This window comes from Gymnodraco acuticeps, unplaced genomic scaffold (assembly GCF_902827175.1).
Source record: "Gymnodraco acuticeps unplaced genomic scaffold, fGymAcu1.1, whole genome shotgun sequence".
Taxonomy (NCBI): Eukaryota; Metazoa; Chordata; class Actinopteri; order Perciformes; family Bathydraconidae; genus Gymnodraco; species Gymnodraco acuticeps.
This window is the reverse complement of record NW_022989894.1, coordinates 99688-123906: the sequence shown is the minus strand read 5'-3', so window position 1 is coordinate 123906 and position 24219 is coordinate 99688. Positions and strand designations below refer to the sequence as shown.

The 24219-nt window shown below is 40.9% G+C and overlaps 1 protein-coding gene across 1 annotated transcript in view; it reads left to right on the top strand.

The window, feature by feature from the left end:
- Nucleotides 1-6256: 6256 nt before the first annotated feature.
- The window catches only part of gnaz (guanine nucleotide binding protein (G protein), alpha z polypeptide), a 29093-nt gene continuing 11130 nt past the window's right edge, over nt 6257-24219 (top strand). Inside the window, exons 1-2 of the mRNA XM_034204560.1 lie at nt 6257-6533; nt 20641-21981. Of these exons, the coding sequence (XP_034060451.1) occupies nt 21259-21981 (723 nt within the window). The 5' untranslated portion in view covers nt 6257-6533; nt 20641-21258. The remainder of the gene's footprint in view (nt 6534-20640; nt 21982-24219) is intronic.

Genomic DNA, 24219 nt, shown 5'->3' with positions numbered 1-24219 from the left:
GTAATAAGTAATAACCCTCTCTGTAAAATCCTAAATTGTAGGATAGTTTGGCCATTAAAACGCTTTATGGTTAGATTTCTAGCGAGAAGTATATATTGTACTTTTAGAATCCACGTCTAGTCGATATGTAGGATCTATAGTTTGATAGATATTACGAAGATGATTTGAGGTTTCGTCAGGAGAACGTGAAAACAGTATTTCCGGTCTCGACGTTTTCATAATAAAACCAATGGTCAAATGATTTAACAGTGATATCTGCAGTACTCATCCACTACAAAACATCAGTTTATCCTAGTTAATTATACAACATTAATTGGTTTAAATTGTGTACAATGCTTTTGTTTTTCCCATAGGTTTTTCTCTTTCGATTCTGAGAGACACATTTCTTTTTTCAGAGGTTTTGATAGGCTAAAATCACGCCGCAATGCATGTCGGGATATGGGTGTTATGTGATATGAAATCGGAAAACATTAAAAAAAATAATAATAATTCTTTATTCCGAGGTTCTTGCTTTCTCTTGAAAGTCATCACATAACGGCATCGTAATACACGGTTCGGCTGCATTAAATATTACATATCTGCCGTAGATATTTATTTATAGAGCCCTGATCAGAAGACCTTTTGATAAACTGGAAGAGATGCCGCCAAAACTGAATACATGACGTGGACCATAAATATATCAACAATTAAACAACATCTTCCATTTCTTTTCACACAAATTGTACGTCTCCTTGCAGTATCAACACTAATTCGGCTGACTTTTATATTTGATCCAATTAGTAGATAGTCTGTATTTACACCATAACGGTGTACAGCTGATAGAAAGGGACTTTTTTGTAGTTTTTAAAGATATTACTGATTTTCTGAACTACCTTTCCAACTCCTCATGCAGTTGACTGTCTATATAAGTTCATGTAGTAGTTCATGTAGTTCATCTATATAAGTTCATGGTACAATGCATAAGCTTCACATCGAGAGATTGAAACTGTATTTTCCTTTACCGTTCTGTTTTAATGTCACAATAAAGTGAATTGTCATATTATGTTTGATATTATTATGTTTTATTAACTAGACCACTGGTTTTTTAAACCGCACCTCCTAGTGGTTAAAGCACGTTATTGAATTTAGTTGTTGAATAAGTTATATTTGATGAAAACATTTAAATATTAAGAGTAGCCTACATACAAAATAGGGGTCAATGATAGTAGAATATAGAATAGAAAATATCAAGAAGATACTGTAGTGATCTCTACAATAAAACAGTTTAGTGCAGGACGTCCAAAGATATTAACCGGAGGATGAGCAAACAGACAAACTGATAAGGGCTGAATTTTACTCAGGTGTAACTAAAGTCTGATTTAAGGGTTGTTTATATTTCAATCATTAATCAGAATCTGCAAAGTAACACAAATAAATGTATGTAGAGTAAAAATACCAGGTTAACCTCTGGAATTGTAGTGGAGTTAGAAACAAAGTAGTATATGCTGCTGTAACAAAAACATTTCCCAACTTGGGATCAATAAAGTATCTTATCTTAAGATGATCGATGGCTACTGCCATATTTGCTAAAGGTGCATCTGAACCTTGACAAGAGCATGTTTCAGGCTTATCAATTAACAACAGGAGGGGTCACAGACATAAGACCAGCTGTTAAATAAAGCTCTTCTGACCTTAGCTGTCATGTGGGTATATTAATGCTGCCCATTATGGACACAAGCCAATTTTCACCCATGTATTAATTATATGTTTTAAATTTGATAACACCAATGTGTTTCGTATCCCCTAAACCTCCAGGGATGTATACAGTTTAATACTGGCAACTTCTAATTGTGGGAAATACGAAAACGTCTTTTAAAACTCCAATTCCCAGTAGAGACGTGCCATCATGTTGCGAAACACACAATAGCCAGCATGTGTAATTCTGGGGGGGGGGGGGGGGGTTAGGGTTACCCTAATCCCTAACCCTAATCACAGAGGGTTTGTAAAGCAATTAGGCGGATGTTGTAGTCCCAAACGATAGCTGGGGATTCTGGGTAGTGTAGTGTCTTCGGAAACTCTGTAGGGTCTAAACTCAGAGAAAAAAAAAAGTGTTTCTCCGAATCGAAGGTTAAAAACACAAAAGCATTGTACACAATTTAAACCAATCAATATTGTGTAATTAACAAGGATAAACTGATGTTTTTTAGTGGATGAGTAATGGAGATATCACGGTGTACTCATTTGACAGTGTGGGAATACTTCCGGTTTTATTATGAAAACTTCGAGACCGGAAATAACTGTTTTCACCCACGCTAACTTTACATGGAAGCTGCCCCATATACAGTACACGTTCTCCTGGCCGAGACCTCAATCATCTTCGTATATCTATCAAACTGTAGATCCCACACATCCACTGGACGTAGATTATAAAAGTACAATATACACTTCTCGCTAGAAATCTAATAAAAAAACATTTTAATGGCCAAACTATTCCACAATTTAGGATTTTCCAGAGAGGGTTATTTGTGAATAAACGACCCTCCGGAGCGTTTGCAATCGACAGGAGCATGTTGTTTCTTACACGACCACTAGAGGTGCTACACTTTAAAACGTGACTCTGGGTCGTATTTAGCTGCTGAACAATCGACCTATATGGTCGTTTTTTGTAGGAGGACAGGCTGGTTTCCCCCTCTGAACCCTCACTGTGAAAGCAGCAGGTTTGTTAATGAAATGCAGTGACTATACCAGACATATCTCCAGGGTAGGATGTCTGGATTAAAATGTGGGAAAAAAGCACACGCATTGCTTTGGCCCAATTCAGCTTGTGTCTAGGTTTTTTATTTGTGTATTTTTTTTGATGTTGTAAAAAACTGACCTTTAGTGCAAGCTACATTTCCAGCATGCATTTATGCCACAATATTACCAAATGTTGTGTGAAATGCCTCCAACTCAGGCAGGTATCATCGCTGGCCGTGGATCACAATACCAAAACCCCAGTGACACATAATCAAGGCTTACTGTCAAGGACACCTCTGATAAAACCAGAAGTGACTTTCACATCGCTGTGCTGTACACTGTTCTCAACCTCAAATGGCGTTACACTGGCTGCTGATCTCTTTTCCCACAGCAAGTTTAGCTCATGCGGAAAAAAGCCTGCCCGAAAGCAGAGGTGCCTGCCATCAGAGACAAATGGTGATACATCGGGGTGTTTGCGAAATTAAAAAAGAGAGGCTGCTGACAGAGTCTGAAGCTGGCAGTTGAGACAGGAACTCTGCAGCCTCTCGTTCCCCTTCCTCTCAAGCAGTCAGGTGGTGAACGCCTGTTTGAAGCTCTCCCCCCGGGCTCCAGGGTTCTGTGGGATCCGGGTGTGCTGACACTGTTAGCACGCCTGATATGAGAGCCTGATCAAAGCTGGCTCATTCTGCCTGACCGATTTCCACAGGATTAAGGATTAGGGAGACAGGAAACTGGGAGAGGCACAGAGACAATCTCTGAGAGACAAAAAAAGGATCGTTAGGGAGAGTGAAAGGGATGGACAGATGCAAGAGGAGACAGAGGGGGTCATATGGCACTGGCAGAGAACATCTTAAAGGTGGGGTAGGTAATTTTGGAGAAACCATCTCGAGTGCGCTAGAATTTGAAATTACACAGCCGGAAAAAATCTGCCACTTCCTTACAGAGCCCCTCCTCCAACACACACGAACGCGCACATGACCAATGAGGGCACGAGATAAATGTGTGCACAGATGGAAGGCTGACAGGCAGGTAGGCCATCCAGTTATTTTAGCCGGGCCGGCTAAAATGATTGGTTGTGCTTTTTACAGTACTACGCGGCTTCCACAGATGACATTTTTTAATGGATTTTTTGTCAAAGCACTTGAGATATTATTCATTACTATCGGGATGTTAAGAACATTCCATGGAATATAACACAAAGTGTCTCTCGAGCCGGTTTCTCAAACTTACCTACCCCACCTTTAAGAAAAATAAATCAGAGAATAAGTGTGAAGGGATTTAACAAACACATAAATCATTCATCAATTCATTAATAAGTAAAACAAAAAGTACATTCAGAGAGCATTATAAAAGAGGCTTTTCTGTAAAACCCACATTTGGAGTGATTTTTAAAAGACAATGCAGCTTTAGTTTATCACCTTCTGTAAACAAACACATTTTCCCAGAGGACCAGGCTGTGCTGCAGCCCAGGAAGTGTTAACTCTGATATCTAGCCGGGAGATAAACCCTGCTGTGCTTTAATAGTGTAATCTTGAAATCAATTCTAACTAACAGGGCACCAGTGTAGAGCCGCTCAACGGGGGGAGAAATGATCGTTTGTCCTTCTTTTGGAGGACTACGCAAACAGGAAAGGGAATCTGGCAGTCTAAATGTAATACATGTAAAAGATATGTGCCATGGTTTAGAGGTCAGCAAATAATAAACATTTAAATATTTTGGAAATTGCTTTTCAAATGACTGAGGTATCATTAAAGCAAATATCCTAATAAAGTCACATAAGTCATCAAGTAGATTGTTCATGGTCCTGGATAGGTTAGAAGTCTTAACGGCAAGTTGAACATATTTTTGTCACATTAAGTAATTCTAGTAAAAAATAAAGGCCTGTGATGGCTACAATCTTCAGTGTTCTTCAGTTGACAATAGCATATTTAAAGTAATAGTAGAGCAAAATGAAAGTCTATGACCTAGCTAGCAACTTGTAAGAGTGTTTTTTAAAGGTTTGTTTATCATCACCTTTGAACAGCATACCATTTTCTATTAGCCTAATAATCCTCTCATTCATGACAAGATTTGATTCAAGAACATCAAAACATGCAAAGTGTTCCTTTCACACCTTGAGGTCGCTCTCCTGTGTGATGTGGTCCGGGTGATTGTGACAGGACATTTGTACTGATAACAACAGCTACTGAGCCTTGGCGGAAACTACCTAGTTTATCAGACCTTTGTACGTGACATCTCGGAACCTGCATGGTGTATGAAAAATCGTGTGTTTAATAGTCGTCGTCATGGAACATCCCAGTGTGTGAGTTTTGGGTGTTTTTGTGGCAGGCATCAGTTTCATGCACCTGACTAACATCATGTTATTGCACTGCTGTCTGTTGGTTTCTGTTACTCATTTTTCAGAAGTCCAGACCGTAGACTGTGCACAAGAGCCGAAACCGAGAGATGATGCATTTCTACATGGCCTCTAAAAGAGGAAGGGACTATAGGTTGAGATTGAGCGTCTGTTACAGGTAATTACCGATCACACTACGGAAGCGGCGGAAGAAAGGTCAGGGAGAGGCAAAGTTACACACCCCCACCAGATGTGCGCCTGCTCTGGCCTATAGCCGATTCATTATCTCACAGTTCATGACACCAGGGATGGTGTCCAGGCAATTGCATTACACTACACACACACACCCTGAGCAACCCGATCTGGGGATTTTTCCTGTTCTGTGTGTTTGTATGTGTGTGTAAGGAGGAAGGGAGGAGTCCTTTTACACACTGGTGGCATCCATAATGACAAAGCAATAATTCGCATAGTGCTCCAGCGCTGTGATTATTATGTTCCCATGTGTTCATGCATGCATGTGTACTCTGCGGCTGCAGTGAAGCAAATCGCGTTCATTATTTTTTGGATTGTTCTTAAAGATAAACAAGAAGTGAAGGAAATAAATAAAGAAGCTGACCCATTCACACCCCGTGGCATGATGCCTCATTTGCCCGAGCTTCTATCAATTGTTGGTTATAGCCAATAGCAATAAAGGAAGTAGTCCCACTGTCACAGAAACAGTTGGCACGGAAACAGCACATTACACCATCGTCCAATCCCCCTCCCATTCCTTTGTCGTCATTTCTCATCTCCCCTCCCTCCCTCCCTCTCCTCTCCTCTCCTGTCCCCTCCTCCTCCTCCTCCTCCTCCTCTTACCTCTCTCCCTATCTTGTATGTTTTTTTCAATCATCAATGAAATCACAACCAACCCTGCTGCTGGCCTGTCAGCAGGCATATAAAAAACCTCAAGAAACACATCCACTCTGTATCACCTCCATTCTAGCCGGCAGGGCTCAGATTCCTTAATGACCAATGTATATTTAATCATTATAGCATGACAAAAATATGTTGTAGCTACCCCATCCAAGCCTGTTTTCTCTCTCTGTTACTCTCATGATTTAATCCTGACCATTTCCCCCTTCTCTCTCTATCCCTGCTGACTCCTCCCTCCATTTCTGTCCTCCACTCCCTCGCTCTGCCTCTCTGTCTCTGACACACTCAAACACACGCACACATATATACACGCCCTCCACCCCCATCGCTGCAGTGTCTCAACTGCCTTGGAGCAAACAAGAGAGGATATAGAACGCAGCAGACGTTAATAAGACAGAAATAGAGGGGAGACAGAGAGAGATAGAGGAGAAATGTAAGTGAGTGTGTGTGAATATGAGGAAGATATGAAGATGAAACAGCAGGACTAAAGGTGGATTGCACAGAGCCTTTCTCTCCCTGCAAGGGCTTGTCTGCAGTATCCTTTGTAAATGGATGCTGCCTTGTGAACACGGTAAGCCTGACTACTCTCACACAGACACAAAGCTTTTTTGTAATCACTGGTTTGGACACAGAGGAGGAGCGAGACGCTTTAAAATTACAGCTATTCTGTGGAGAGCGAGTGTGTTTTCCTGATAAAATGGGGAAGGTGATGTTCAGAGATGGCACCAAGGAAGGCTGTCCAGTCCCCTCCTCCACCCTGCTAGCTCTGTGCCAACGGACGCTGCTATCTTATGCTTGCAATTTGACTCATCATCTCCCCAGAGCATCCTTAATACTTATAGGATGCTTTTATCTCAACGCAGTGCTTAGTATGTGCAATTACTGTATGTAGGACAAGTGAAGGATGCATCAAAGATGAGTGCGTGTGTGTGTGTGTGTGTGTGTGTGTGTGTGTGTGTGTGTGTGTGTTTGCATGTACGTGTCTGTGCTCTGTCCAGGCAATGAGCTATGAAATGGAAAGAGGAGAAGTGAGAGAGTATACGCACACTATCAGGTGTTCAGTACTTACAACTGGCTTTACGTGAATGTGCAGTGGGAGGTGTACAAATCCCACTGAGCTCGCGGGCACTGACATTTGACAGTGAAGATTTCTGTCTGCTGTTTTTTTGGGGGAAAATGTACATCGAATTTTGTTAATAACCTCGAGCTGAAATGTGTTTTTTGAGACGGTCTATGAATGTAAGTCTTAACGGTGAGAGGGAGGGAGCAGACCGTGTTCATTACTCGGCATGCAAAACAAGATGATTTGTGAAATTTTCTGCTTCAACATCTTTCCCAATCTTTCCAATTTTTAAAGCCTTCCTGTGTTTTTTTTTTCAATGGGGGCTTGGGCTCGGTTGTGCATCCTCAGAAGAGCATGTGTATTTGTGCGTACTGTATGTATGTGCTTGTGAGGGCTCATGCTTGAGAGAGAAAAAGAAAAGAGAGCGAACCAGTGCAGGGAGGGGTCGAGGGGCTGGGGGGTTTAACAGTAGGGAGGCAGATGGGGCAGAGGGGCGGAGGTTGATGCAGTAGAGAGCAAGAGAGAGTGGAAAGAGAAGATTTGGAACAGATTGGATGAAAGAGCGGCCGTGATAATTTCACGGTGGTAGCGAGACAGCGCTTTTCTGAGCATGTGACACAGAAAGAATGCAGGATGCGCCTGTGATAGTTCCTCCGGCAGAAACTCACATCGAGGCCTCAAGACATCTTTGAATCACGGACAAAGATGACGGATAAATTCCACCATGCCTTTATCTCTTGAGCACTACTCACACAAAACATGGATCATGAAGCATTAGATTGATACTTCTGCTGAACTTGTGTAATGTTGCCTGATTGGGGTTTATGGGAAAAACTGAATAGTAATATTGATCGCTGTTACAGTGCAATGCTAACAGATTGAAATAAGCCTTATGGGCAGCTGAGAGTTACATTGAAATGTTTTCATAAAAAAAAAATAGCTTTACATTTTGGAATTCAGCTAAGCAGTTTTTGGAGCGTACAAACTACGTTTTTTCAGGATGTGTGTTGGCTAAAATGCATCTCAATCATGCTTTATTTCTTTTCCGATCTTATATTACTAGATAAATCAAATGCATCAACATCATGTGTTTTTGAAGTTTAAATGACTCAAAGCGCAGTAAACTGGTCAGTGCAGTATTGGTTTCATTAAAACGTCAAAGAGTTGGGATTTAGGATGGTTAACAATGTGCACATACTTAATTCTCCATGATGCTATCTCAAGAGAAGATGTCAGTGTGAAGGAAAAAAAAACAGTGGCCTGTAACAGAGGCGGATTTAGGATTGTAGGAGATCCGGGGCTTAGCCCAGGAGTTGTTGGGGGGGGGGGGGTGCAGGGGTATAGTGCTATTTTTTACAAGTGAGGGGTGGACCGAACATCTTTTAGGGGGGTCGTTGCCTCCTCTAGGGAGGTCCAGGGGCATGCTCCCCCGGGAAGATTTTTTTTTTAAATATTGAAGTTAAAAGCATCAATCTGGTGCACTTTGAGAGCAACATTAACCCTACCTTAATAACACCTTAAAGCGGACAAAAGGCACTGGAGAACACTTATTCATTAACACCCTTTAATGAAGCAAGCTAATGCCTTAACTCACTCAAATACAGTCGTTTACTTATTTCGGTGAAACGAATGTGCTAGAGTTTTAAAGGATGCAGATAGTCTCACCTCTATTCTGGCGCATTGCTTATCGTTTTATAGATCTATTCTCATCCACCATCTTTGTTTGTGACGTAAAGAGTGTAAGAGTCACGTTTCTGAATCGGACACTGAATGCAGTCACAGCCAATCGGAGTCTGATTCAGAGGGTTGCCTGTCAGTTCCGTTGCCTGTCAGTTCCGTTGCTATGGTTCCGTTGTTATGTGTACTGAAACCAGAGCTGGTATACTTCCACAAACGAAAACAAAATAAAAATTGTAATACGTTATTTTAGTGTCTTAAAAGTAGAGGTATGAAGGGTTAACGTTACATCTTAGGATAATTTGTTGTCATTTAGTTCTGTATACATACTAACATATAAGGGTATACTTAGTGTGGTTACTCCATGTTTACTAGCTATAACATTAACGTTACATCACTCTTTTTCACTTCTTACTCAGTCAGCCAGAGTGCAGATATCACCATTAGATTCACAAACCTGAAACATCATCTATTTGTTCACTGCTGGTGATGATATTGTTGTCAGCTGCTGATACTGCTGCTGCTGCTTGTGGCGCCTGCTTCGATGAAAATAACTTTCTAATATCCATAACTTTATAGGCTATTAGCTTAAAACTCGTCAGGCACTAGGAAGGATCACTTCTTCTCCAGGGCAGGGAAGGCTACGCAGTACGCAGGCTACTGTCCCGCAGCGGCTGCCTCTCTGGTGGACTCCGGTACTGCACATTACTCCCGAGACGTTTTGGAAAACATTTAAAAAAAATTGTTTTAAGTGAAACATCCGGGGCTTGAGCCCAAGTAGCCACCCACTAGCGCCGCCACTGGCCTGTAATATCACACCCAGAATCAGAACTGCGTGCTCGGCATCAAATGTCTTGCATGCAAACAGTGTGTCAACAACGGTGTCTGGCACCCACAATTAATTATCTTTGATGATTTTTTGGCTAGCTGTGATCTCTCAATATCAACTACTAGTCTCAGTTACTTGATGACCAGTGGAAGACAAACCAAGATGCCATCCACTATGTCCAAAGCTCTAATGAACCCTAATCATTTCATTAAATGTTTTCCTCTGTGACCTGTTAAATAATGTCAGGTTAATGATGACCTTGGCTTCAAAATGATGGATGACGAGGTCCAGCACCAAATTTAAAGGTTAATCACATGCTTACATAATGGGTCCTCACTAGGTTTCACACACAAACACGCACACACACGCACACTGACAAATGTCATCATACCCTTATTGAGAATGCTTTTAACATATTTAAAAAAATAAATAGAAATGCCCTGATAAAGGGGTTTTGTTAAGCCAACCTCAACATGAATTCTTAAACCGGTTGAAGACACATCACATAAATTAAGCATAAAGCCTCTGCCAACAGCATCAAAGCGTTTTATCCTTTTTAGTTTCAACGGCAATACAGTTTGTTGCCACTCGAGCAACCGTTCTGCATATGGAAACGAGAGAAATGGTGTGACACAACCTATGCTGAGTTGACCTCCTTCCACCTCCTTTGTTACTCGCTACATCCACTCCACTGGGTGACATAATGGCAGGGGACAGCGAGAGAGACTTGGTTTCAAAGCGACAGAGGCTGTTGAGGTGGCGGCTTTTGCACTGAGGAGGTCAGTGTCACCGTGCGCGTCCGGTTCACTTCCAGCCGTCTAAAACATTTAAGGTGAGCACAGAGCTGACTTGGACAATTAAACTCAGCTCTATTACAGTTAAGTACCAAGGGGGCCAAGCGCAGTTCCCTCTGCAACCTACTTAATAAATGATTAATCTTAGATGTCACTCATTTCATGGAGAGGGAGTACCCAAATGATCACAAGTTTTTTTGACATGTGCTTAAGTGGTTGTAAAAAAATAGAACCTGCAGAGACAATGAGATGACTCTAGAGTAAATACGTGTCCGTCAAGTTCAAACCTCTCAGTTGCTTTGTCACTGTAAGTTCAGACAGGGCTCAGATTCAGCTGGCTCAGCATTTGTGTTTGTATTGGGTTTTTAAATCCTTGCCAGGTACTGGGACAAAATGTCATCTCCACACAAATGGCCAGCCAACACTGACGCAGAGAGGACTAATAAATGACTTAAAAGAAAAGCTTCAGCGAGGAAAGCTGTCCACTGAATCAAATACAAAATCTTAGGGCGGGGCACTGAATGAGTAAGGATTAAGAAATCTGTGGAAGCTACATGAAATAACATCAGCTCAATTCATCCCTCTTTCTCCTCCTTGTTCTAATCTTTGCTGCTAGTCACATACAGGGGCCAGTCTGTTTGATGCCGGTGAGTGAGAGGGCCTTACTTACAGCACTCAAATCTGAGAGGGCAGCACAGAGGGGACTAACAGAGCAACTTTGTCTTCCATTGCACACACATAACAGCGGTCATATGACAACAAGGAGGTGGAAGAGAGGGAGGGGGATGATGAGAGAGTGTATGGCCTGCTACCCACTGGGGAGGGATGAGAGTCTATACTGTGTGTGTATTGGTTAAATATAGGCCTACCTGTATTACTTCTGTGATATTTCTACAGGTTTTCTAGAAGACATTTGAAGTTATGAGCACAACATTGACCTGCTTTTTAAAGAAAGTACCTGACAGTGGTGTCCACATCCTGTGGGGAAATCAGTTCTGGTTTCCAATGTTTAACATGCAGTATAATTGTCTTTCCCTGTTTGAACAGTTGACATTTTCTCATATCTTTCCCCTCCCCACACATTACATAATACATACAGTTCAACTGTGCTGGCATGGTTGGCTGGCATCTGTTAGGGGCTTGGCAATATAGCAAGATTATACATAAGTGCATTAAAATATAGGTGTGGCTTCTTTGGACGGTGATTTCATCATTTGGTATAAATCTTGCAAGGACTCTGCAGAGGCAACCGCCTCACTGCAATATGTAAGATATTATACTCTTATTATTCCTTTTAGCATCTACTTCATCACTGTGCCTGAGAGCATTCACTTTTTAGTGCTGATCGAATGGGTTAACGGCTGTTGCATGTGCTTCAGTATGAGCCGTTTCTCATTTTCCTGTTCAAGTGATCAAATCTGCAGATAATGTCAGTGGGCTGTACAAGCCTGAAAGTCTCCGTTACCCACAATTTCCTTCTGTTGGAGGAAACGTTTATCTTATCTGTCATGACCCAAATGAATATAAAGTTGGAGTGTTTGAACGAAGATCAGACTGCTTATAAAACCAACCTCAATTATTGTTCTGATCTACGTGATACACGCTATAGAGAGAGAAGACCTCAGTTACTGAAAGCAGAACATTTCCGTATGCACCAGCAGCAAAAGATCTGAACAGACAGATATCTAAAGACTTTTAGACACGTTTACTCACATATGCGTGTACACCAGTGAACACACACACAAGACTATACTGTCCACCTTGTGCCATCTTATCAGACAGCCTAGCCATAGCTCAGCCTGTGCACAAACATACCATTGTCATCGCTGGCTGGCCTTGTGACTCAGTGTGACCCGCTGGATTGGAGAAGGGGGAACACAGCCATTGAGATCAGGAACGTTAAACGGAGCATTATCACGGAAAAGCATCTCGCATACAGAGGCCTCACCCCCATCCCGTCTCCACCCTCTGAACAGCCCACTGTTTTGGGGGAGTAGAGTAGAGAACACTGCGCATCATTGTTTTCCATAATGAATGAGTAGTGTCCTCACATGTGTACAGTAAACAGGCATCTTTCTCTGAAGTCCGCATTCAGGACAGTATTTCAGGAGTGATAATACAAAGTGATAACAAGACATGTGGAACAGACAATTGAGAGATATAAATTAAGACTTTCAAATAACTAGGTTTGAATATTATAAAGCAATTTAAGGCAAATAACAGCAATTAAATGTTATAGCTGATTTTGGATTTAGCTTCAACTCCTTGATGATTTGGTACATTCTTAATGAATAAATAGATTCACATTACTGGGAATAGCAAAACAGACAAGCTTATTTAAAAGCTGCATGATCCAATTTTGTGTCACTTGTTTATTTTTTTCAGGATATTTGACTTTCTTCCCTAGTTAGTTATTAAACCATTCTTTTTTAAAGTTTTGCCTATGGGTCATACAGTAAATATGCAGGACACAAAATATAAAAATATTCTGGAAGAGGCCAAAAAGCTCTAAGGAGGTGCACTGAAGGGTTGTAGTTCGCCATGATTTCAACCACTTAAAAGTATTTTTCAGAATTGACCTCAGAAGAATGACTGCTTCAAGCTAAGAAAAACACGTCAGATTCCCTAACAATACTAACCACATACATTTATGTGACAAGAATCCATGGCAATGGCAATCCATTAGATACAATGTCACATGACATTATTTTGAAGCCAAGGTGCTATCTGACAATAAAGGCTTCCAGACACCTTCCCCCAGGAGTCTTCTTGTAGTGAAATCCTAGACACACGCTCGCTGACAGGCTCATTCTTGAGACTCCTTGACAGCCAATGTAAATGTGTCTTCACTGAGAAAACGTAAACCATGTATCCTTTTTCAGCGTGAATAGAAAGGTCCCCTGCCAGTCCATTTTAACCCACTCCATTCTTAAGAACAGATACCATAACATGAGATAACATGAATTGGATAGATTGGTTAATGTTAAGAAAATCAGGGCTATAGGATCAAATGCTACATCTTGTAAAAAGTGGTGCAAACTGTTATATGATGCTGATGCTGAGGATAACTCTGCCTCTGACCTATATCTCATATGATTCTGACGAAGGATGTGGCGACCACAAATCTGACTCATCACACAGACGCAGGCCTTCTAATATGTAAGACTTTTAAAAATACTTTCCACCAAGAGATGCACAACATGTTTTCCACACACACAAGACACACAGTATACATTTTCTAAAGCACCACATGATGTCGTGTTATCTACAGGATCTGTTAGCAACTGGCCCCGGCGATGATATTGATCCATCATTCTGCTGCTAAAGCATGAAATTGACTTCTGCATTTTGATTCCACAACGGTATTTATCACTATGTCCAGTGTATGGATAAGCAAAGCCAGTCAGTGTGGTGCCATGCAGATCATATCGATTGTCAGAAATATCTTTATAAAGATTAACTGTTTTGTTGAGCTGGATTTCTGCCCTTCAAGTCAAGTGAAGATGTACATGCAAGGTAGGAATTCAGCTTTGAAAAACATGCCATTTTAGTACATTTTAGTCAGTATTGGGCTTGTGTAGCTGGAATGAAACATCCACCTTGTTTGCTGCCATTACTAATCAGTTGTGTTACTAAGGATAAGGACAGGCTAACCAGTGGCCCGCCATTACAAATCAGTTTGACATGCCCATTAGCTCTTAGTTAGCATCTGTCAAACAGCAAATAAGGTGTGGTAATGTGATTTTCAGGTGTTTTGGAAGGAGTAAAAGGTCAACAGACTTTTTTTATACATTTATTTTATCTGTTCATGGTTCCCACGTTAAGAGTGGCAAAAGGATTTTGACAGATTAAGATTATAATCGCCAAAGTAGCCAGCTCTTATCAAAAGCTCCCATGGTGTACAGTCTGAGCTGCTAGAAGTGAGCATTCCTGTTACATCTCCAGTGCTCTTTCCAGTATCTCTGGCACTGCTGCGTTAAGATTCCTCTGGGCTCTACTCTGCGGCAGAAGACTTTAGTAGATTGGAGTTGGGGTAAGTCGGAGAACACAACAACAAGAGACTGGGATTTAAAAGTATTGGGTTATAAAACTGCTTGCATTGCTCCTAGGTAATGTCAATAGTGCAGTCTGTAAAATATTTTTGAACAATGCTTATTTAAAAAATAGTCTTTTTCCAGATTCAGACTCCACTTTAAATCCTTTTTATTTTTTGTAGCTGAAATCTCACAAATATGTACTGTAATAACGGGATGGTTTATATAATATTTCCTCGATCAATAAACCCCCCCCCCCCTGTAAATTAAGATTATATTTCCGTCTCTTATAATTTAGTCTACACCTACACCCTATCAAACTGGTCAATATTGACACAGACAACCAATCAAAATACAGTGACTCACTAGTTTATAAAAGGTACATGTTTTTAATGTGGTCCAATACAATCCTGCGCTGATACATCTTTCCTTAATTAAGTTGAATTGTGTTGGCAGTGTGTCAGATGGGTGTTAATTCAGCTCTATGGTCAATTTAGAAGCATACTTTGTTGTGTTGATAATCGACCATGTGATCAGACTTCTCACAAAAAAACATCATAAACACCAATATGTGCTTATATTATAAGGTCAATGTTTTTTAATTTTTTTATTAAACCTTTATTTAACCAGGTGGTCCCATTGAGATCATCTGTCTCTTTTTCAAGGGAGACCTGTCCAACATGGCAGCAAATGTTAAATCTCTAGGTGGCCAAAGTCGTTTTATACAAACTATAAACATCCATCATACCGACAGATTTCTTTCAAGTCCGACTCGCTGAAAGTCAGGCCTTAATTGAGTTTGAGGTTAAAATGCTTGATTTGAGTCATGTGCAACCCTCATGTCCAGAGTGTGAAATCAAATGTTTGTGAAGAATAGAAGTAAAGTCCAGTATTTATTTTTTGAATGAAAGGCTTACTCTTTTAGGATATTTATAGTAATTCATTTCTTGCTTTTGCTTGTAATTCCTGGCCCCGTCTGTGTCCTTTAAAAAAAAATGCTTATTGATCTCTTAAATTATACTAATTTAATTTATTCCGTTTATTTGATTAAGATCAATCAGTTCTTTCTTCAAACATTATTTTTGATTTTTCCGAAGGTGTCACTCTAAAATTAAACTAAATGCTGCTCTTTCAAAACGTCTGCTGTGCTTTTGTTTACCGTTTTTTGCAGTTGCAGATGACATTTTGATAGTGTTTGTTTCAACTGTCAACAGAGTCGCTGCCAGAGTTTACATTTCTCATCTCTTTAAGTGGAAGGCTAAGGCCTTTGGATAGTTCAGCAGACGTGCTAATGCAGCGCTGTAGCTCAATAACCCCAACACAGCCTCAAACAATCTACACAAACTCGGAAATAGGGTCAGCTGACTTACTCATGCGCAAATTCAATTCAGAACATTTTAAAGATTTTACGTCTGCCCCAATATCCGTTTCCTGTATTTTCTTGTTTGCCTTAATACGTATTCATTTGCCTCTCAACTCAATCAGGAACATTTGGTCGAATTCTTGTCTATGACCTCTGTATACCTCTGTCAGCCTTCCAGCATTATCTTTGACCTTGTTGTGACCTATATAAGCTCTTGGAGGCGATAGTAGTTGAGGAAAGCATGTCTATTGATCTACTCAGATTTTCTCTAATGCAAAGCTTATTCACTGCCTAAGTTGCATCACATAAATTCATAATGTCCCTTCATCAGAGCTTCTTGTCTCTTTTAGAGAGCTTCTCTGCTCGGCTGGGCAAGTTTTTGTTCCAGTAACACCACAAGGCTGTTATTCATTTTTTATCTGCTGATTTTTACCCCTTAAAAGTAACTAAATTACTTATTTCCGAAAAAAAAGACAATGAAACAAGTTGTCAAGTTGCTCTCGACAGTCGCCACAGAGCCCATTAATACCCGACATGACCCAAAGGTTTGATCACAGTTTCACTCTAACTGCTTAATCTTGACACAATAGCAGGATTTAGTACAGATCTGGGGATTAGCTACTGTTTCACTCTGGGGTTTCAGATATTATTGTAAGAATCAGTCCGCTGCATTCCAGTAAAACTATGACACTGTATATGGATAATGACCAGACAGCCTTAAGTCTTTCTTTAACCTCTTTCTGTCAGGCAGCCAGGGGAAAGCTAGTCAGAAGCAGGGAGAACGCCACTAAAACAGCCACCTCTGGGTGAGAAAGCATGAGCCTTGTGCAGCTGATTGTAAAGCATGTGAGCTGCTTTGTTTCCTGTGTGCATGTCCTGTATTTGAGTTTGCTACAGGGAGTCTGTATGCAATGCCAAAATCCATCAGTACGAAAGAGACAAGATCGCACTTTAGATTATAATTTATATAACAACCTGTTTACGACACAATGCCTGTCATCAAAGAGTCACATTTGCATAACCCCATACTGTTCTGAATAGTTACAGTTAAACTGACCTACATGTGCCTTTCTGTATAATCTTAATCAGAATACTCTTGACCTCAGCAAAGCAGGGTCATCCCTACTAATGTAAAAGTCTCTGACTGACACATGTGGTTTATGGAGTTTCACCATTGGTCAGTCAGGTAATGGACAATTAATGTGATGGAAATTCCCCATTGGCTCTTGCCCTATGATATAAAAACTGTGCTTCAGCTGCATTTTGTTCCTGAAACTAACGTTGTTGGTCACGAACCATGAAGTGTCTGTGTAAACAGATACAAAGTTAAATCACGTTGCAGCGGAAAAAAACATAGCTGATCAAGTGATCATATTCTATGTAGAACCAGAAGCTAACAGGAGAAGAAGATCTGGAAATATTTTGACAAAGTACACCCTTAAAGTGAACATAGGCAGCTCTGAGTCTAACTCAGAGCTGACCATCATGGTGGCAGGAATAATCTCTTTGTGCCCATGCACCATTAAAACCCTAAAATTAAAGGAATAGGCTGACTTGTATTGTGTTTAATGCAACAGACAATGATATATACTAGGATTCTTGTTTGATCACTCCCCAGGTTGCTTTTTCAAAAGTCCTTGGAATGCTTAGTTGTGATGAATAGGCTGTTTTCTTGCTTTAGTTTTGATGTAAATCGGTACCTGGTTTAATAAATGTGAAACATGTTTGCCAGTGCTGTTCCCCTGCTGAAGACTACAGTTATTTATGACTGGAAGATGTAGGGAAGAGCCGTATTCTCCCTGCTGCCTCTCCACAGCGGGGTTATTCTCAGTGGAACACCTCATCCGATCCCTCTTGAAATGCAAGCCCTCCGAGCACAGCTCTGACACACACACCTGCACACCTCATTCATAAAGCATTACAAGATGATTAAAAGCTCACCTGTGCCTTAAATTCTTGTTTTAACATTGCAAAAATGTGCTTTAATAAAAATAATACCTTTGCTTTCCTTCATCTCCCCAAACGTGAGCAAATTAAGCAGTTGTGACACATGATACCACTATGCCATGTTTTTTACTTCTTCCTCCTAAATCATACATTACATGTCATTTGTTAGACGCTTTTATCCAAAGCGATTTACATACATTCAGTACTGTGGACAATCCCCACAAGGGCACATTTGGGGTGAAGTGTCTTGCCCAGGGACACAACGACATGCTGACTGCAGTGGTACTCAAACTTGCTATCCCCTGATTCAAAGTCCAGCACACTACCCACTGAGCCACAGCCTCCCTGTATGCTACATGGTTATATTTCATTTAATTTAAATCATGTGTCCTCACTGGCACACGGGGAGATTGATTGCACAGCAACACATAATGGATTCAACACACTTGTGTTGCTCTTTTTAAAAATAGCTGCGATACAATTGAATGTTCTTTGTATGCTTTGAATCTGGCTGTACTGACCTGGAACACCAAGTGGAATTTCACAATTTACTTTACCTGGTAATGTTCTCGCTGAGCGTGCGAACAGATGAGTTGCCTGCTGAGTTTCTCTTCCATTTCCTCTTTTTGAATGTTATGTTTTGGGTGGTTGTGTGAATACAATCAACTACCTGTTTTTTCTTAACATTAGGTGTTAAACAGCTATAAATATCTGCACTATTCAAACACAGTGGCTCATTCTGCCTGTTTAATCATGATATTAGATTTTTGTATACAGACTTTGCAACGACATACAATATATATTTTAGTTTTTTATATAATCTTGCTTTTATCATTTTGTGTGAGCAATAATTGTGCCTTTGTAAAAAGAATCGCCACTAAATCTAATGTGATTAAACCCTGTTTTTAACAGCAATCTTATGGAATTATCAACCACAGCAGGAAAGGAGAGACTGTTATACAACAAAAACACACTGACTACATGTGCTCATCTGAATTAGGGTGGGATGGTAATTATTTGCAACATAGTCAATTAATAATAGGAAGTAAGCGCTTGGGAGAGTGATGGAGGCAGGGCTGATGGGCCGTGTGCAGCAGGAGCTGTGTAGGAAAGGCAGGAGTGACCGAGCTCAGTCTAATCCAGGCTATCACATTACCTCAGCCCTCATAACACATTGAGATGCTGGCCTATCTCCGTGGCCCCCATGCCTCTACCTCCACTCTCTTACACTTAAAGTGACACGCTTCTTCTGTGTAAGAGGGCCAACTGTTTGTTAGCTCCTAGTATTGCCGTTTCTTGGAAGGTGTTTGACATGTATGAGGATATTTAGGCATTACCAGAGGAGGTAAGCCTGGAAGTGTTTTCCTTTGAGTAAAGATGATGATTAACATTACATGGATTGGAGATGGTCATATATGAATTCAGAGCGGCTTCAAAATCAAAATTAGTATCAATCCTGTGTTCATTTTTTTAGTTTAAAGTTGAATACTTATACTTACACTGTGTTCTGCTCTAGTTGTTATACCAGCAAAGGACTACGTTTTCTTCTATGCAGTGTAATAGAATGGGTGATATTATCAATACAAATGTAATGCGATAATAACATTGACTGATTTTCTTTGCATTGCTGGCACACTACTTCCTTAGCAATTATCTAAAGTGGTATGACTTCAAAAAGTGTGGAAATGCAAGGCTTGCATATTTCTGAGATAGCAAATTGAAAAGACTTCATACACAGCTTTAATGTGTTTCATAGGCTCTCAAAATCAGTGATGTGCATTAACCGGTTTGGCTGGCTATGCCATTTTGAGGGGGCAGTCAGGTGCCTGGAGCCAGGAAACAATGCTCTCCACTCTGTGTGTGTTCTCTCTCTCTCTCTCTCTCTGAGGTTTGTAGAGTATAGTTTCGCCAACAAAACTAGGCCACAGTATGACTTCACATTTGTTACTCGGCCAATAGCATGCAGCCTGTTTCAATGTGCATCTATTTATCACAGAATCCCAAAGAAATTCACGGCTCCAAATGGGCTTTTGCTTTACATTTATCCAATACTATCAGGCAGTATTTCGTTTTAATATGTTTCCCGAAACTTATTGGAATTCGCTTTTGTTTCTGTTAACGTAAAAGTGATGCCTGCTGAACACAAATATATTAAGCAGGGGTAGAGTGAAACCAGATATACTCCTTTTCCCGGATCACAATGCAGAATCCAGATGTCTGGGCAAGAAGAACAGGCTCCACAGCGGTATGAAAGCTTGAGAGGCACCTGCTGGCGTGAGTTATTTTCCACTGTAGGAGTAAACAATAATTTCACCTTTTTGCCTATCAGGTCTGAAAGTATTACAGTCAGAGGTGCTGTAGTGGAAATAGGATACGTTTCTTTTCAAAAAGTTGAGTTTGCTTTTACCGGCCTGGTTCTATGCCAATGTTTGACCTTGGTTGTGTATATAATGATTCTGTGTGTGTGCACGGTTGTGTTAAATGGGTAGGTGCGGTCAGCGGAGGTCTGCTTCAGTTAAGGGTCTATGGTAACACGGGATTGCACAGGGACAGAGTTTGGGTGTGTGACTGTTAGAAGTACAAATATCAAGTGGCAGTTTGCACAGTATACAAGTAGCATGGCAATGGTTGAATTTGAGGTGAGCAGGTCAGTATGCATGTGACTGTTCATGCTTTCTTTGCTTATCAGTCCATTGTTTGTGCGTTGTTATGAAATTGCAATAAGTAGGCTGGTGTAAGTAATGGCAGTGTGTTAACTGTGGAGCAAAAGCCAGGAGGCAAATAGCATCAAGACTGGAAGCAGGGGCAAACAGCAAGTTAAAGGGATCACCAAAGGTCACTACAAGTCAAATTATATTTTGTTGAACTATTCTTGTAGCAAATATGTTAATTATGTGATGGAAAGTGATGAACCTGCTCTCATTTGTGTGCAACATGCTATTAATTTATCTCTTTTTATTATGTGTTGCAGACTTGGATGCCTTCAGTTGCTGGGGAGATATCACACCACAGAAGAAGCTGAAAATATTTTATCAGGAAGATTAAGCTAAACCGACCTATATCTAACTGAGGGTGGATGTTGCAGAAGCCAAACGAGGGCAACGTACCACGAGAGCCATGTGGGAGGAGAGTAAGGCAGTTCTGCAATTCGCACGCATCGAGCCCTAACAATTTGTCCAGTGCTATTCGCTCAACGTTCTCCAGCACTGTTTCCTAGCTGTTCCTCAGGGGCAGCCCCTGCTATGCACCCCAGCTCTGTTGGCTTCAGCAGGCAGTCCGACCTCAGTGCCAGGCGCTGTGTGGGCATCCCAAAAGCCTGGGTTCTGACCACACTGGACTTACAGACAGCCCCTGAACAAAAAGAATCAAATCCTCCTGAGCCGCTCCTCTGTGTGGTGGCTTTCCTGTCTAGTGTTAAATTGGGCTGTTGTGAAGACTTGTCTGCCTCTTCACCAGCAAGTTCTTAGCGTTAGTGAAAACCCTCTCCAACTCGTCCACCAGATCCTTTTAGGTCACCACTTCGTTATAATTTGCTTTCCCATCAAGCAGCAGCACGACTTCCTTTGTGCTCACCACGTGGTGGAGGACCATGGGATGCCGTCAGAGCTCGGAGGAGAAGGAAGCGGCGCGGCGCTCCCGGCGAATCGACCGCCACCTGCGCTCAGAGAGTCAGCGGCAGCGGCGTGAGATCAAGCTCCTGTTGCTGGGCACCAGCAACTCGGGCAAGAGCACCATTGTCAAGCAGATGAAGATCATCCACAGTGGAGGCTTCAACCTGGATGCCTGCAAGGAGTACAAGCCCCTAATCTTGTACAATGCCATCGACTCGCTCACACGCATCATCCGTGCCCTCACTACACTCAAGATCGACTTTAACAATGCTGATCGCGCCTACGACGCCGTGCAGCTCTTCGCCCTCACAGGACCGGCTGAGAGCAAAGGGGAGATCACTCTAGAGCTGCAGGGGGTCATGAAACGTCTGTGGGGGGACTCAGGGGTACAGGAGTGCTTTCAGCGATCCAATGAGTACCACTTAGAGGACAACACTGCCTACTACCTGAATGACCTGGACCGCATCTCTGCACTCGAGTTCATCCCAACCGTCGAGGACATCCTGCGGTCCCGCGACATGACCACTGGCATTGTGGAGAACAAGTTCACCTTCAAGGAGCTTACCTTCAAGATGGTGGATGTGGGTGGGCAGCGTTCGGAGAGAAAGAAGTGGATCCACTGCTTCGAGGGCGTGACTGCAATCATTTTCTGTGTCGAGCTAAGTGGCTATGACCTCAAACTTTACGAGGACAACCAGACGGTAAGAAAAATCAGTTTTACAGGACCCATATGCACATGTACACATGTGCACTAAACATCCCTGTTAATATAGCAGTTTGAATAGATCATCCTAATAAGCAAGAAAGTATTCAATCTTCACTCTGACTAAGTTTTACTTCGTGAGAAGAGATCCAACCAGTATTTTAATCAGTGGGTTGAGGTCATTTAAGTGACAAGATCAAATCTTTTTTAGTCAGAAAAGAAAGTACTTCTGACGCATTGCAATGATCTTAGATACCAATAATCTTGGTATCTATATTCGAAGTCCACGTAATTGCTTCAAAGCATGAACTGTCTGGTGCATAAATAGGTTAAATATATTCCTTCGCTAATTATGAACAATCAAATGCAAAATGTTTGGGGTTGTCAACACCTCCAAATATTACATTTTTATATTAAATGTTTTAAATTTGGAAGCAAAGAGATCACAATTGAGTTTGTTATATTGGATGTAATCAAGTACATCAGGTCTGCCTTTTCCATCTAACACTCCTTGTTTACTTTAATGTAAATAAATGCACAATCATTAGTTCACTGTAAGATTATTAAACCATCAAACCAGTGAACAGCTTATCACTTAAAGCAGCTACTGTAAACAGACCTGAACAAAGAATGTGAGTTCATTCTAAGTACAACATTAAGCCTACCTTTAGTTCAGGTCTATAGCTAGAGGATACAGCTATGTAAAAGTTTCATTAAACTAAAGGATCAGAGTTACATTAATGATATGTTCTGTTGGAGAGAGGAATTAGGAGATTCACCTCAGAAGCCCAAACAAATGTTTTTGGGCTTTTTGATTTACATGGACTGGATTTACTGTATTAAAGTGCTGAAGAGCTTCTCTGTGAAAATGTAATAGGCAAAACACTTATCTGCAGAAGGTTGTTTTCCACTCTTTACCCTTTTCATCTTTTTATTATACTCTAAATAACATTACCACTGACTGTAATAGCATTCAGTGCATTCAGTTTTGTTTAATAAACCATTTGGAAGGCCTTATCCAAATGTTATGGTCCTTTCCAAAGTTATTTGGCTGGAGGCATGAATGGAGTAATAGGTGAAACACATTCCCTTTGCCTTATTGTGGTAGTGCAGCTATTTCAAATCTGTCTGAATGAGAGTGGCCGGTTGGTTATCTCCCCTTCATGGTTGTGGAATTTGAACGATTTGCCATCCATAGAATATCTGCTTTGTTATCTGAGTGTTTTGGAATAGTTAGGTAGTTATTGCTTGTTTAACTGCCTTTTTGATAATGGAAGGTCAACAATAGATACTATTTTACTTCTTGAGTCCAGACCAACTATGAGGGGTCAGCTATGTACTATTTCTTCAAAGCCATGATCACATATTTTTTCCTAAAGTGGCTCCAGTTCACTTTTTCATACACTCAAAAATAGCTTGAGAACAAAGTCATTCCTGTTACTGAGCTGGCCTGATAATTCATGGGTTGCCCAGATAAAACAGGGAGTGCACACAGATGGGTTGGAACAAGAAATCAATTAGTTTTATAGGTTAAAAATAAAGTCTGAGAAGAAAATGAAGTATGGTGTTAATTGAGTTCACAGAATAAAGTGTGAGGCTGTACCTGTGAGAATTAACAGATTTTGAAGGCACCGAATAGCAATGGGAGTTCACAGGTGCTAGAAAAAACAACTTCTAATATTCTAAGATAGGAGCGGAAGAAGATGGCAATAGATCAGATTAACCAGAAAGAAAGACATCCTGAAATTAGAGCAGTCATCCTGCGGCAGATATGAATATAAAGACGTTTTCTGCAAATACTGACAATTTCATGGTTAGCTTGTGGTTGAATTCATGACCGCTTTTAAAGTTGTATGTGTGTTAACACGTGAAATAAAGTAGCCTTTGAAGAAACCAACAGGGTTTCTTTTAGTTAAACGAGGGTTAACTAACTTGTGAAAGAAAATACCCATTAATGGTGGCTGTGATTTTCAGGGGCCAAACTGTGACATGTTGCCTTAACTGACTCAATGAACCATTTCACAAACAGCTCTTCTTTGTGCGTTAACACAGAGACTCACTACACTACACCTCAGCTAAATAAGTCCATTATATTTAGATGTATTTTAAGTGTTTAAGAGTTTTACTCAACATGCATCAGCTAACCCTGAACTGAGGTGACACTGAAGAACATTGGGTCGCATCGACTAGTTGTACTTGTTAACATTAGAGATGAGAACATGAGACTGAGAATGGT